Below are 14,855 nucleotides of genomic sequence, written 5' to 3'. Positions count from 1 at the left end.
CTAAATAAAACACTTTGTTGGGTTCTTCTCAAATCGTTTTGAGAACATCGAGTAGATTAGTACTATATGAAAAGATTAAAATTATTATCAGTAGTGAGTTATAAAAAACATAATTAAAAAAAATACACTTTTTTAAATATTTTTTATTGATATTTACAAAAAAATATTTACATTTTTAATAATTTAATAATTTCACTCACTTTTTTTTAAATTTTGTGCAATCTATTTAAATGCAATTAATTTCTACAATTATATATTTAATAATTATTATTATATTCAGTGCCATGTTAATATATTTAAATCGCTGAAATTACTTCGACTTCGATCTACGATAAAATTCCTTAAATCAAAAGTTATGGTGCAAATGACTTAAAGTGAATTATCTCTATAAAGCAACGTGCATTAGAGAGTTCCGTGTTAGCGTCGTTTGGTCATAATTGTAACAATATTAACAAAATTTGTAGTATTTAATTATTTTTTTTTTAATGAAACTCTGTTACATTTTTATATAATATTCCGATTCTAATAACTAATTTTGGTGTTGGTGTAATTTCGGTGATTCAATTAACATCTATAATTATGTATCGTGAATAGAAATATCTATAACATGAATATTTGTGCAGCTTTAGGTCGCTTTATTAATAAAGCTATTTGTTGTATATAAAATTGTATTAATATTTCCTAAAAAATTAATTAACGAACATTTTATGGGTAATTTGGAATTCGTTCAATTTAAAAAAAAATGAAAAATGTTGCAGCTACGAATTTTATCATTTTTTTGAACGGTACAATGAAAATATTTGTTATTTCGAAGGTATTAATTAATGAAACGAAACAAAATTTATGAAAAGCATAAATAGAACGATCAAAGCGATTTAAATTAACTTGACACGGGGAGTTTTAATTAAATATACTAGGATTGTGTAAAATTAATGCAAAAACAAAAGAGAGCATGAATAAAAATCGAATTTAACTGAAAAATTAACTAAAAATGGCTAATATTGATAAATATAACTAAAAAATTAACTGATAGTAACAAAAATTGATTGCATACAATAATATTCAATTCAAATTTATAGAAATCATGTGGATACAACTTAAATGATTGAACATAACTAAAAAAACAGTTAAGTATCTAACTAAAAATCGAATAAAAGCAACAGAAATTGAGTAAAATAGCTAAAAATCATTCCAAAGCAACTAAAATTGACAAAATATATTAATATTTGATAAAAGTTTATAGAAATCATGTAAAGACTAAACTGATACATTTAAAAGTATTAAAAATAACTAAAAATAGTTAATATTTAACTAAAAATCCTTTAAAATCAAGTAAAATTGCTAAAAATTAATCACAAATCTAGATATTCGATAAGAATTTATGAAATTCATGTATAAACAAATTTGATACAACTGAAAATAATTAAAAATAACTAAAAATAGTTAATATTTAACTAAAAATCCAATAAAATCCTTTAAAATCTAGTAAAATTGCTAAAAATTAATCACAAATCTTGATATTCGATAAGAATTTATGAAATTCATGTATAAACAAATTTGATACAACTGAAAATAATTATAAATAACTAAAAATAGTTAATATTTAACTAAAAACAGTTAAAATTTATTATCATAACTAAAAATTGACTGGAAATAACTGGAAAACGATTTGATATTTATAAAAATTATGTAAAAAGTATATTGGAACGATGAAAATTAATTAAAAAGATTTAAAATCATAAAAAATACTAATTTTAAAGTAAAACAATAAAAAATGGTGAAAATCATGGAAACAATTGAACTTCGTTGGAAAATAACTGAGAACTAATGGAGATTTAATAAAATTAGTTGAAATTAATGAAGAAAGTTTGAATTTTAATTAAAACATACAAAATTTGATAGAAAATATCTAAAATGCTTTAATAAACGATTAGATTTTATGGAAAATGTTGAGAACAAACGAAAATGATTGAAATTAATAAAAAAATTAGCCAAAAATACGAATTTTTAACTAAAAAAAGCAAAATCGAGTAACACCATGTATAATACTTGAATAAATGATTAAATTGCATCAAAAATAGATAAAAAATAACTAAAAATAATTGAAATTCAAAAGAAATTAACTAAAAATACGAATTTGTAACTGAAACAAACAAAATCGAGAAACATCCTTTATAATACATAAATAAACAATTCAAATTGATTAAAAATCTTAACTAAAAATCATAAAATAAAAATTAATAGTTGTTAAAATAATAATTTTTCACAAGCAAAATCGATAAAAATTCTAATAAAACAATTTAAATCCGATGAAATCAACTTAAAACATATAATATTAATAAAATGAAATAGTATAAACATTAAAAGTGAAACTAAATTTCCCAGTAGCACATAATCATTCTAAAAAATAAAAAAAAAAACAAAAAAAATTCATATTCAAGTATTTTAAACGAAACAAACTAATTTCTAACTTCAAAACTATCCACATAACAACAAATATCAAATATCATTCCATTAATTACAAGTATCGTTAATTATCTATAATTAAATGTCTTAAAACAACTTTGATTAATTTTTTTAAATAAATAATAATTTCGGTGAGTGTGTGTGTCAAGATATTGTTTGTACTACTGTCGAATTCGTAGCCGGTGGTGATATGGACAATGCTTTATTCCGTTTCCCATAACAACACCATCATTCAAAAACATTTTTCCTAATTTCACGTTGAAATTATTCGTTTTCCATCACGTTGTTAATTCGTTTTAAAAAGCATGTTCCATATTTGCGAATTAGACAAAACCAGCACATTTATCGCTTTACGTACTAACATATGAACAACATTTTGGCACGCAACATCATATTTTATATAAATTATTATCTAATCTAAATACTATTTAGTGTTTTATAATTAATTATTATTATTATAATTAATGTGCTGGTTTTGTCTTTTCAGTGGGTAGCTGAAGTATCCCCAAGCCATTCGAGCACGCCAGTTAAAATCGACTCTGCCCTTCAATTCGTTCCAAAAGGCACTAATCCAAAGGAATTCAAACAAAAACAACAACAGGTATGTAAAATATATAATAATGGGAGTTTTCGTAATGGAATTGTGGTTAAATTAAACACCAAAGTGTACTATCTCTAATATATTAAAGTTAGTACACTTTCATGTTTAATTTTGCCACAATCCCACTACGAAAACGCTTGTAATATATAGATATGTATATACACGAATTAAAATTTATTTTTTAAAAGATAAAAGACTATAGACGAGCTGACAAAATATCCGCCGGTCCCCAATCGCACATATTGGAAGGAGTGACATGGGAAGAAGCGAAAAAAATGCAAGACGCTACGGTGACCCAAACCGGCGATCACGTAGTACTTATGGGAGCCGCTTCCAAAGGTATCATTCAAAGGGGTCATCAACATAACGCCACGGTATACAAATCACCTTATGCCAAAAATCCTTTCGATAGCGTCACCGACGAAGAACTCAACGAATACAGGAAGGTGGTAGAGAAAAAAGCTAAAGGAGAATGTAAGTTTCATTCCGATAAAAAAAATTTGATATTGACAACTTACATAATTAAGTTGGAAAACACAATAAGAGTTGTCGTAGTGGGATTGTGGCTAAATTAAACACCAAAGTGTACTAACTCTAATATATTTCCGAGCTTCATCGTCTCGGACTGAAATTATGGTTAAGTACAATCCATGGCGTTGGATTTTTTTTTTATAGAATTTGTTTTTTCGAAATCTAAAAGAAATATAAAAATTCAATGTCATTCGAATACTATAACAACCATAATGAAAAGCCACAATATTTCTGTCGAGGGTCAATTTGAATATCGATTTTTGAATTTGATGTTTTTTTTTCTTAAAAGAAAAACGAAATTTAAATTTTTATTATTGTTATACATTTATACGTATTTCTTATATTGTACTTGACCGTAATTTCAGTCCCAGACTCAAAAATATATTAGAGTTAGTACACTTTAGAATTTTGCCACAATCCCACTACGTAAATGCCGAAATGGCTCAAAAGAGCTTCTTTGATCAACGTCATAATGCACAGATATAACTATATCAATAAAAACCTTTTTCTTAGACGACTCAGACAGAAAAGACAACACTAACCCTCACAACCCCTTTCCTCGTGGTACTTAGTCGACTTAACACCACTATTAACAATAATCATTTTGATTCATCATGATCAAAATATAACCAGTTGGTTCTACAGAGGAAACGGAGTGTAACACACCAACACTATGTCTCGATAACCAAGTTATCATCTTCAGAGGCTCTGAAGATGATAACCTGGTAATCGAAACGCGAGGAAAACAGTGTGATCGTTAAATTTGTGGTAGTGGTAGTTTAAATAGTGTGTTCATAACTTGCGTAATTGTATAAGGAACTATTTAAATGTGTGTCTTGTGGTACTTTTTAGATGATACCGATTATAGTGAGTCCGAAGGCCTTTCCTCTGCCGCTTTGAATAAAAGGGTGGAGGATATCCAAATTAGATCTCCTACATCGGTGACTAGTGAAACGGAAGAAGAAAGTCGAGACGGTGAGTATTCAATGTGATAATTGCAGACACCTGTGCGGGAAATTATTTTTCTAATCACAACTATTGATAATAAGAATCGGTAATTCGATTTTTTTTTTTATTTAACATGAAAATTTAATTTTGTACGGTGATTTTTTGTGAAAACTTTCCTTGGATTTAGTGAAATAGTTTTTTATGTTGAATGGAACGGTTGAAATGATAGCAACTGGACTTATTTGGAAAAATGTTTGAATGTCTTTGGGAAATTGATGGTTTTAACAATTTTATTTTTTCAGAGCCTCAAATTTTGCGAATAGAAACTAAAACCGTACCCAAACCTAGTCAACCTGAAGTTGTACTAAGCGATGGTGAGTGTGGTTTTGTTAAGTGGTTATATATGTGTGTCGTTTATAAGAAAGCTTTTCATTTTGATTATTTTTTATTAAAATTTGACAGATTTTATGCAAAATTTTCATAAATATCAATATCTGGAACAGCAACAAAACTTTTTTTTCTAAAAATACTTCAAATGAAATGAGATTTTTTGACGTAACTTTGACAGTTGACAATTGAAAACATTTGACACTTATCATGTAAATTATGTATCGATATATTTCTAATAGTTTCGAAATTTTGAAAATATTCGCAAATATCAACAGTCGGAACAAACTACTTCGGTACAACAAGATTTTTTGACATAAATTTGACAGTTGATGTTTTAAAATAAGATTTGACCCTTTTTGAACAAAATTATTTTCAATTTATCATTAATATTTTGAAATAAATCAAAATATTCATAAATATCAACAGTTGGAATAACGACAAAACTTTTTTTCTAAAAATATTTCAATTTAAATGAAATTTTTTGACATAACTTTGACAGTGGGCAATTTAAAAAGAAGAAATCAAATTTATTACGAAGGTTTTCCAAATTTTGATAATTGTTAGGCATAATTTTGACAATTGACAATATGAAAAATATTTGACAGGTTTCATTCGAGATTTTTTCTGTATTTTGACACCAAAAAACGAATTCCTGTCAAAATTTTCCGTCATTAATTTGACAGTTGACACTTGACACTAATTTTTTTTAACGAAAAGCTTTCGTTATACGATTGGAATTCTTTATTAGAATTTAATTTAAAGTATTGGCATGGTAGATTTTCAAGTATTAATAAAAAGTTGAACAAATTAATAACAATTTCGATTTATTAATACTAGAAGAGTATTTTTTTTGGAAATTTCACTAGACTTGAAAAAGTAGAATTGAAATTTCTGTTGCACGTAATAAGAATAGGGTACTTGCATTTTTTTTCAATTATATTCATTTTTTGTTTATTTTACAAGTTCTCGATATGAAATAATGTCAGAAAGTAAAATAATTCATTGAAAATCGAAAAAATTTCAAATTTTTAACTACACAATGAAACGATTCTTATTGGTTTTCAGTTGTGACGTCATAGGTTTAATAAAAACATTGATTAGGCGTCTGCTTGATGATTACGAGGTTATCGTCGCCGGTAACGCAGCGTGTGCTGTTATAACACAGTTTTTATTTATTATTGAAAAATATTTGACAGGTTTCATACGAGATTTTTTCGGTTTTTTGACATCAAAAAAAGAATTTGTGCCAAAATATTCAAATAAAATGAGACTTTTCGACATTAATTTGACAGTTGACACTTTACAAAATATTTGACAGGTTTCATATGAGATTTTTTCGGTTTTTTTGACATCAAAAAAAGAATTTGTGCCAAAATATTCAAATAAAATGTGACTTTTCGACATTAATTTGACAGTTGACACTTTACAAAATATTTGACAGGTTTCATACGAGATTTTTTCGGTTTTTTGACATCAAAAAAAGAATTTGTGCCAAAATATTCAAATAAAATGAGACTTTTCGACATTAATTTGACAGTTGACACTTTACAAAATATTTGACAGGTTTCATATGAGATTTTTTCGGTTTTTTGACATCAAAAAAAGAATTTGTGCCAAAATATTCAAATAAAATGAGACTTTTCGACATTAATTTGACAGTTGACACTTTACAAAATATTTGACAGGTTTCATACGAGATTTTTTCGGTTTTTTGACATCAAAAAAAGAATTTGTGCCAAAATATTCAAATAAAATGAGACTTTTCGACATTAATTTGACAGTTGACACTTTACAAAATATTTGACAGGTTTCATACGAGATTTTTTCGGTTTTTTTGACATCAAAAAAAGAATTTGTGCCAAAATATTCAAATAAAATGAGACTTTTCGACATTAATTTGACAGTTGACACTTTACAAAATATTTGACAGGTTTCATATGAGATTTTTTCGGTTTTTTGACATCAAAAAAAGAATTTGTGCCAAAATATTCAAATAAAATGAGACTTTTCGATATTAATTTACTTTATTTTATACCTATTACGTCATTACGGCTGCCTTACTGAAATGTTTAAACTACCTACAAAATTTTTGAATTTCCAATAATTTTTTCTTCTCTATAAATATTGATCGAAGATTAAAAAACTATTTTTTCTCAAACCGTGCAAGTATCCTAATTATGTATCGTTTGTTTTCGTTTTGCACCGACATTTTCTAGTTTATTTTTCTGCATGTAGTTGAAACTTCACCGGTAGAAAATTTCCTTAAAGCCGAACGCGTATCCGCAAACAATTACAGGGGTGAGTAAAGCAAAGAAGTGAAATTTAGATCCTCACTTTGCATTAGTTATCGCTTTGTGGCATCTAACAAGCGCGTGTTTGATATATTACTAATAAAAAGGGAAAACCATGTTATAATTAATGAATCATCTAACATTGAATAAAAAAAATTCATACGAAGGGATATTTCAATATTTTATAATGTTTTACTCTATTACTTAAACACTTTACATTACACTTAACTAATTTATTTAAATTCTTCGATTACTTTTCTATTTCCTTCTGTTCACTGCGACTATTTATTCTACTCCAAATTTTAGAATTTCACTACAGGACTTGTTCGTAACAATTAAAAAATTAACTTTAATTAATTGGAAAAAATAAATAAAATGAATAATTAAATTTAAAAATATGGTTTGATTTTTGTTTAATCTTCTCGATTACTTTATAACGATTTAAGTTTGAGCGTTTAGAGACTGCACTAGATAGAAAATATTTAACGGTGATTTACCGATAGGTGTCGCTCGTTCAATGCCTTCCACATAAATAAATGTTGAATTTTAGTAGAAATAATCATTAATTATAACATTGTTTGTTTCGGTTGTAATTTGTTTATGATTAAAATCCGTGTTCCGAAGAAGAAACAACTCACTGTCCCTAACCTCAATTAGAGGTTAGTCAACTTTTTGAGGTTATAAGTATTGGAATTAGAGGTTAGGTATCTTTTTGAGGTTATACGTATTGACATTAGAGGTTAGGTATCTTTTTGAGGTTATGCATATTGTAATTAGAGGTTAGGTATCTTTTTGAGGTTATAACTATTGGAATTAGAGGTTAGGTATCTTTTTGAGGTTATACGTATTGGCATTAGAGGTTAGGTATCTTTTTGAGGTTATACGTATTGACATTAGAGGTTAGGTATCTTTTTAAGGTTATGCATATTTTAATTAGAGGTTAGGTATCTTTTTGAGGTTATACGTATTGGCATTAGAGGTTAGGTATCTTTTTAAGGTTATGCATATTGTAATTAGAGGTTAGGTATCTTTTTGAGGTTATACGTATTGGCATTAGAGGTTAGGTATCTTTTTGAGGTTATGCATATTGTAATTAGAGGTTAGGTATCTTTTTGAGGTTATAAGTATTGGAATTAGAGGTTAGTCATCTTTTTGAGGTTATACGTATTGGCATTAGAGGTTAGTCATCTTTTTGAGGTTATACATATTGGCATTAGAGTTTAGGTATCTTTTTGAGGTTATGCATATTGTAATTAGAGGTTAGGTATCTTTTTGAGGTTATGCATATTGTAATTAGAGGTTAGGTATCTTTTTGAGGTTATACGTATTGGCATTAGAGGTTAGGTATCTTTTTAAGGTTATGCATATTGTAATTAGAGGTTAGGTATCTTTTTGAGGTTATACGTATTGGCATTAGAGGTTAGGTATCTTTTTAAGGTTATGCATATTGTAATTAGAGGTTAGGTATCTTTTTGAGGTTATGCATATTGTAATTAGAGGTTAGGTATCTTTTTGAGGTTATACGTATTGGCATTAGAGGTTAGGTATCTTTTTAAGGTTATGCATATTGTAATTAGAGGTTAGGTATCTTTTTGAGGTTATACGTATTGGCATTAGAGGTTAGGTATCTTTTTGAGGTTATGCATATTGTAATTAGAGGTTAGGTATCTTTTTGAGGTTATGCATATTGTAATTAGAGGTTAGGTATCTTTTTGAGGTTATAACTATTGGAATTAGAGGTTAGGTATCTTTTTGAGGTTATACGTATTGGCATTAGAGGTTAGGTATCTTTTTGAGGTTATACGTATTGACATTAGAGGTTAGGTATCTTTTTAAGGTTATGCATATTTTAATTAGAGGTTAGGTATCTTTTTGAGGTTATACGTATTGGCATTAGAGGTTAGGTATCTTTTTAAGGTTATGCATATTGTAATTAGAGGTTAGGTATCTTTTTGAGGTTATACGTATTGGCATTAGAGGTTAGGTATCTTTTTGAGGTTATGCATATTGTAATTAGAGGTTAGGTATCTTTTTGAGGTTATAAGTATTGGAATTAGAGGTTAGTCATCTTTTTGAGGTTATACGTATTGGCATTAGAGGTTAGTCATCTTTTTGAGGTTATACATATTGGCATTAGAGTTTAGGTATCTTTTTGAGGTTATGCATATTGTAATTAGAGGTTAGGTATCTTTTTGAGGTTATGCATATTGTAATTAGAGGTTAGGTATCTTTTTGAGGTTATACGTATTGGCATTAGAGGTTAGGTATCTTTTTAAGGTTATGCATATTGTAATTAGAGGTTAGGTATCTTTTTGAGGTTATACGTATTGGCATTAGAGGTTAGGTATCTTTTTGAGGTTATGCATATTGTAATTAGAGGTTAGGTATCTTTTTGAGGTTATAAGTATTGGAATTAGAGGTTAGTCATCTTTTTGAGGTTATACGTATTGGCATTAGAGGTTAGTCATCTTTTTGAGGTTATGCATATTGTAATTAGAGGTTAGGTATCTTTTTGAGGTTATAAGTATTGGAATTAGAGGTTAGGTATCTTTTTGAGGTTATACCTATTGGCATTAGAGGTTAGGTATCTTTTTGAGGTTATACGTATTGGCATTAGAGGTTAGGTATCTTTTTGAGGTTATGCATATTGTAATTAGAGGTTAGGTATCTTTTTGAGGTTATACGTATTGGAATTAGAGGTTAGGTATCTTTTTGAGGTTATACGTATTGGCATTGGAGGTTAGGTATCTTTTTGAGGTTATAAGTATTGGAATTAGAGGTTAGGTATCTTTTTGAGGTTATACGTATTGGCATTGGAGGTTAGTCATCTTTTTGAGGTTATACATATTGGCATTAGAATTTAGGTATCTTTTTGAGGTTATGCATATTGTAATTAGAGGTTAGGTATCTTTTTGAGGTTATAAGTATTGGAATTAGAGGTTAGGTATCTTTTTGAGGTTATACCTATTGGCATTAGAGGTTAGGTATCTTTTTGAGGTTATACGTATTGACATTAGAGGTTAGGTATCTTTTTGAGGTTATGCATATTGTAATTAGAGGTTAGGTATCTTTTTGAGGTTATACGTATTGGAATTAGAGGTTAGGTATCTTTTTGAGGTTATACGTATTGGCATTGGAGGTTAGGTATCTTTTTGAGGTTATAAGTATTGGAATTAGAGGTTAGGTATCTTTTTGAGGTTAAACGTATTGGCATTGGAGGTTAGTCATCTTTTTGAGGTTATACGTATTGGCATTGGAGGTTAGTCATCTTTTTGAGGTTATACGTATTGGCATTGGAGGTTAGGTATCTTTTTGAGGTTATAAGTATTGGAATTAGAGGTTAGGTATCTTTTTGAGGTTATACGTATTGGAATTAGAGGTTAGGTATCTTTTTGAGGTTATACGTATTGGCATTAGAGGTTAGGTATCTTTTTGAGGTTATGCATATTGTAATTAGAGGTTAGGTATCTTTTTGAGGTTATACGTATTGGAATTAGAGGTTAGGTACCTTTTTGAGGTTATACGTATTGGCATTGGAGGTTAGGTATCTTTTTGAGGTTATAAGTATTGGAATTAGAGGTTAGGTATCTTTTTGAGTATATACGTATTGGACTTAGAGTTTAGGAACTCAGGATTTACAACTTTAACCAGTAATTTTCGAATATGGGTTGGTTATAGCTTCCAGAAACTTCCGTGTCACACTTCGAAAGAATGTGTTGTGTCCATTAGGGCGACTGTGCCCCGATAGGACTCCTGTTAGTATCCGTAGATATATGAGATCTTCTCTGGTTATAGTTTCCCGTATCGGTATTTGTAAATTATCCCAATTATTGCTTTTCCTACTATCTACCTTCTTTTCCAATGCTTGTTCTGTTCCAAGTCCCACGAAGGGCTTGCCTGCCCTCTTCATTCCGGTGTATTCCGGAATCCATTGCGGGCTAACTTGGATTTTATGATATTGGGGCCTAAAGTTCTAATGGTTGCCTGGGTATCGGGCAGGATGATGATCTCCTGCTTGTGCTAGTTCTTCTCTAGATTGAACTGGACGCAATTTTCAATTGCACGAATTTGTTTGGTGTGTGGTGCTACTCAGGCTTTCGAAGTGTTTGGTACTGGTCCCATACAATCCTCTTTCAGTTCCGTCTGATGTTTTAAATCATTTCTGGTTTGGTGTTTTGATCCCACTTACTTCTACAGCTTCTCTTCTTCTTTTTTGACGCATTTTCTAAGTTTGGTCATTATTCGGTCACGCTTTCTAGTACTAGGCGGTAAATTTATAACTGGGTAATGAAGGTGATGTTTTCGTGGGATCGAGGCAATAAAATCCCGCTATGGAAACCTCGATTAAAATCTAACCTCTACTAGTTTTTGTCCGATAGAAAATTTTGTTTCTTCTATGGAAAATAAGTTCTGTCGTTCGATAATAGATGGCGGTAAAATTTGAAATGAAAATCGATTTTTTTAACCACGAAATTGTTTGTTTTCAAAATAACCTCAATTTAATACCTGTCACTTTTTTGTGACTAATCGAAATGTCATAAAATTTGACGCGTAGTTGGTACTTCGTAAACGTCATATGGATTTGACAATGACAGCGCCATCTGTGTGCAAGTCACGCGATTTATCGAGTGATGTAGTACATAATTTAGTATAAAACTTGTTTTTTATCGATTTTATACCGGAAACGTGGTATATTGAATTAAAAAATTGTTTTTCTGTCATCGAACGACAAAAACTTTGGTATTTGAATCGGTGGAGGTGGAATAATCGTCTTTATATAACTTTGGTAACAGGTATTAGGTAGACTAACGCTTTCGGTTATTTATAATTTATTTTCAACAAGAATTTTCCGTTTTTAATTTTTTTTACTCGCTAAAAAAGGTTTTACAGATCGTTTTAAATAATTAGAAAAAAATTTGCGTAAAATCCTGAACCGGAAACGTTATTTTCAGGTTACGAATACGGAAATGGGCAATTTTATCGATCGAACAGTCACGGGGGGTTCCCGAAAGGTTCTTATATGGATCCGAATCCGGTTCATTATCACATCGTTAAAGAAAAACTCGTAGCGATACGACGACGTCCTTTAATCGTATCGTTAACATCCGACAATAATAATAATCGAAACGACAATCAAGAATCATCGGTTACGATCGATTTGGGAAATTCCAATTCGATTTCTTTGAATATGTCGTTGGATACTTTACGAGGATTCATAATACCGTTCGCTTCCGCTCTAAATCTACGTTGTGTTCCAATTTACAACGATCGAGGATCGCAAACTTCCTATTTAAGCGAAGTCAATTCGTATTCGAATCGGTTCGTTACCGAACGCGATGAAACGACGTCGTTCGAAAGGAAAATATTGGACAACATGCAAAAACAGATGTTGAACGATAAAACCGATAGCGAATCATCGGAAAATATCGTCGAATTTAACGAAAACGATCAAGACGATAACGAAAGTTTGATGGAAATAACGCCGGAAGTAGTTAAATTAGTATCCGGTACGGAAATCGATGATTTCATGGATAAATTACAACAAATGACGCATAATCATTTGGAATTGGCCGAAGACGTTCTGAACGGAGCTAAAGATATATTGAAAAGGATCTCGGAGGATAATTCGATGATTATCAGTTTAGACGAAGGCATCGAGGATTGTACTATAACAAACAAAACGTTCGACGACGATATCAGTACTTCTACGGTTAAAGATGTTAATATAAACGAAAACATCGATAAAATAACGGATTTAGTGGTCGAATATTTGATCGAACAATGTTTCGAGGTAAAAGAACTTATTTTATTCCCCGAATTGTTGCACGATCCCAAATTGGATAAACTACTGGATAAAATGCTTACCACTTATACGGAATTTAGTAAAAACGATCCGAACGATACCGATAAAAACGTTTTACGCGTCAACTTATCGACAGGTATATTAAAAAAATTGGAAATCGACGAAAAATTGAATAATTCCGACGATTCCGCTACTTCTAATACCGTATCCGATAAAATTTTCACCGTATCCGAATTTTTGAACGATATTTTAGATCGTTTTTTCGATAAATTGGAAACCGGTGGGGAATTTGCGACTTTTTCGAAACCTTTAGGCGAAATTTTGCATTCCACGCCGGAAATTTCGCCGAAAAAATTATTCGACGACGAAGTTGTAGTGGAAGTTACGACTTTTAAAAAAAAATCTCCTACTAAATCGGGCTCCGAGGTATTCTGGATGACGGTATCGCCGAAGGTGTCCGATAAAAAGGAAACCGCTTCCCCGGAAGTTGTATTGAACGTGGACGATATTCCTTTGAAACCACCGGAGGATTTCGAAAGGATTCTATCGCCGATTCCCGAGGAACCGAGATCGAATTTGTTCGGTAGTCGTTTGACCGAAGGGGATTTGGATTTCGACGATAGTTACGTTAATATCGAAGAAGAAGAAGTTACAACGGTTTTGAGTAACAAAGTTAATTTTCATCGGAGTCTAACTGTTAATAGGAGCGCGTATATTAAAGCGAAAACCGTTTCGATGAGGCGTAGTTCGGAAAATAAGGAAAACGAAAGCGGTGATTGGATGGGATACGAAGACGCCAGATTTTAATTCGATTCCGTACAGTTTTATTTTTCAGAATTTTGTATTGTTTTAGTTATTTCTTTTCTAATAAATTTAAGATACGAAAAAAAAAACGGTTATTTTTTGATATTTAATCATTTTTATAGGGAAAATTAAGTTGACTACAGATTTTTAAAGAAGATTATTGTTCGAGGTAACATTTTATTGATAATTAACTTTTTGTTTTGTGATACGATTTGTCTAACGATGTGTTTCGGATCTTGTTTTTTATTGGCTCTGCTTTGTAGGTGAAAATACCGTAAATGGAGATCAATCGGATGCACACATGAGCACGTTATCCCAAAGTAGCAAAGAGGTAAGTAAACTAACGGTTTTTCAAACTTTTCCGCCGTTCTAAGTAATAAAAACGTTTGTTTTCAATTTCCTAATTGATAATTACAAATTTTCTCGTACTATCACAAATAAAAATTGTTTAAGAAGTGACAAAAAAGTAAAATAACTAAATAAAATCACTATTATTAAATCCATCCACTCCGAAACATCTTTCCGGAAGGTTCTTCGTTTGAATTTTCACTCAAGAACCGTATCTAATAAAAAAAAGATTTTTATCGCCCAAAATTTCGATAACTGCTCCACTATAATGAAAAAAAACATTGTTTTAATTTTTTCTCCCCTAATCATCCCTCAAACCCACCTTTGTAAGCAATAAAAACTTTATTTTTAGTTTTCCAATTTTTAATCACAAATTTTCTCGTATTATAACCGATAAGAATTTTATAAAAAGTGCAAAAAAATAACAGTGACTAAATAAAATCACTATAATTGAATTAATCTTCTTCAAAAAATCCTTCCGGAAGGTTTTTCGTTTGTATTTTCACTCAAGAACCGTATCTAGTGCATAAAAAGATTTTTAGCGCTTAAAATTTCAATAATGGCACTACTATAATGAAAAAAAACATTGTTTTAATTTTTTCTCCCCTAATCATCCCTCAAACCCACCTTTGTAAACAATAAAAACTTTATTTTTAGTTTTCCAATTTTTAAT

The 14,855-nt window shown here is 29.9% G+C and overlaps 1 protein-coding gene across 1 annotated transcript in view; it reads left to right on the top strand.

Moving 5' to 3' along the window:
- LOC130448999 (protein hu-li tai shao) overlaps positions 1-14,081 on the top strand; it is a 46,765-nt gene extending 32,684 nt beyond the window's left edge. Inside the window, 6 exon segments of the mRNA XM_056786632.1 lie at positions 2,954-3,067; positions 3,256-3,541; positions 4,451-4,573; positions 4,849-4,920; positions 7,233-7,272; positions 12,199-14,081. Coding sequence (XP_056642610.1) covers positions 2,954-3,067; positions 3,256-3,541; positions 4,451-4,573; positions 4,849-4,920; positions 7,233-7,272; positions 12,199-13,837 — 2,274 coding nt within the window. The 3' untranslated portion in view covers positions 13,838-14,081.
- Positions 14,082-14,855: the final 774 nt, after the last annotated feature.

Source organism: Diorhabda sublineata, chromosome 9 (genome assembly GCF_026230105.1).
Source record: "Diorhabda sublineata isolate icDioSubl1.1 chromosome 9, icDioSubl1.1, whole genome shotgun sequence".
In the NCBI taxonomy this organism is placed as follows: domain Eukaryota; kingdom Metazoa; phylum Arthropoda; class Insecta; order Coleoptera; family Chrysomelidae; genus Diorhabda; species Diorhabda sublineata.
The sequence above is the reverse complement of the archived record's forward strand: the minus strand, read 5'-3'. Positions and strand labels throughout refer to the sequence as shown.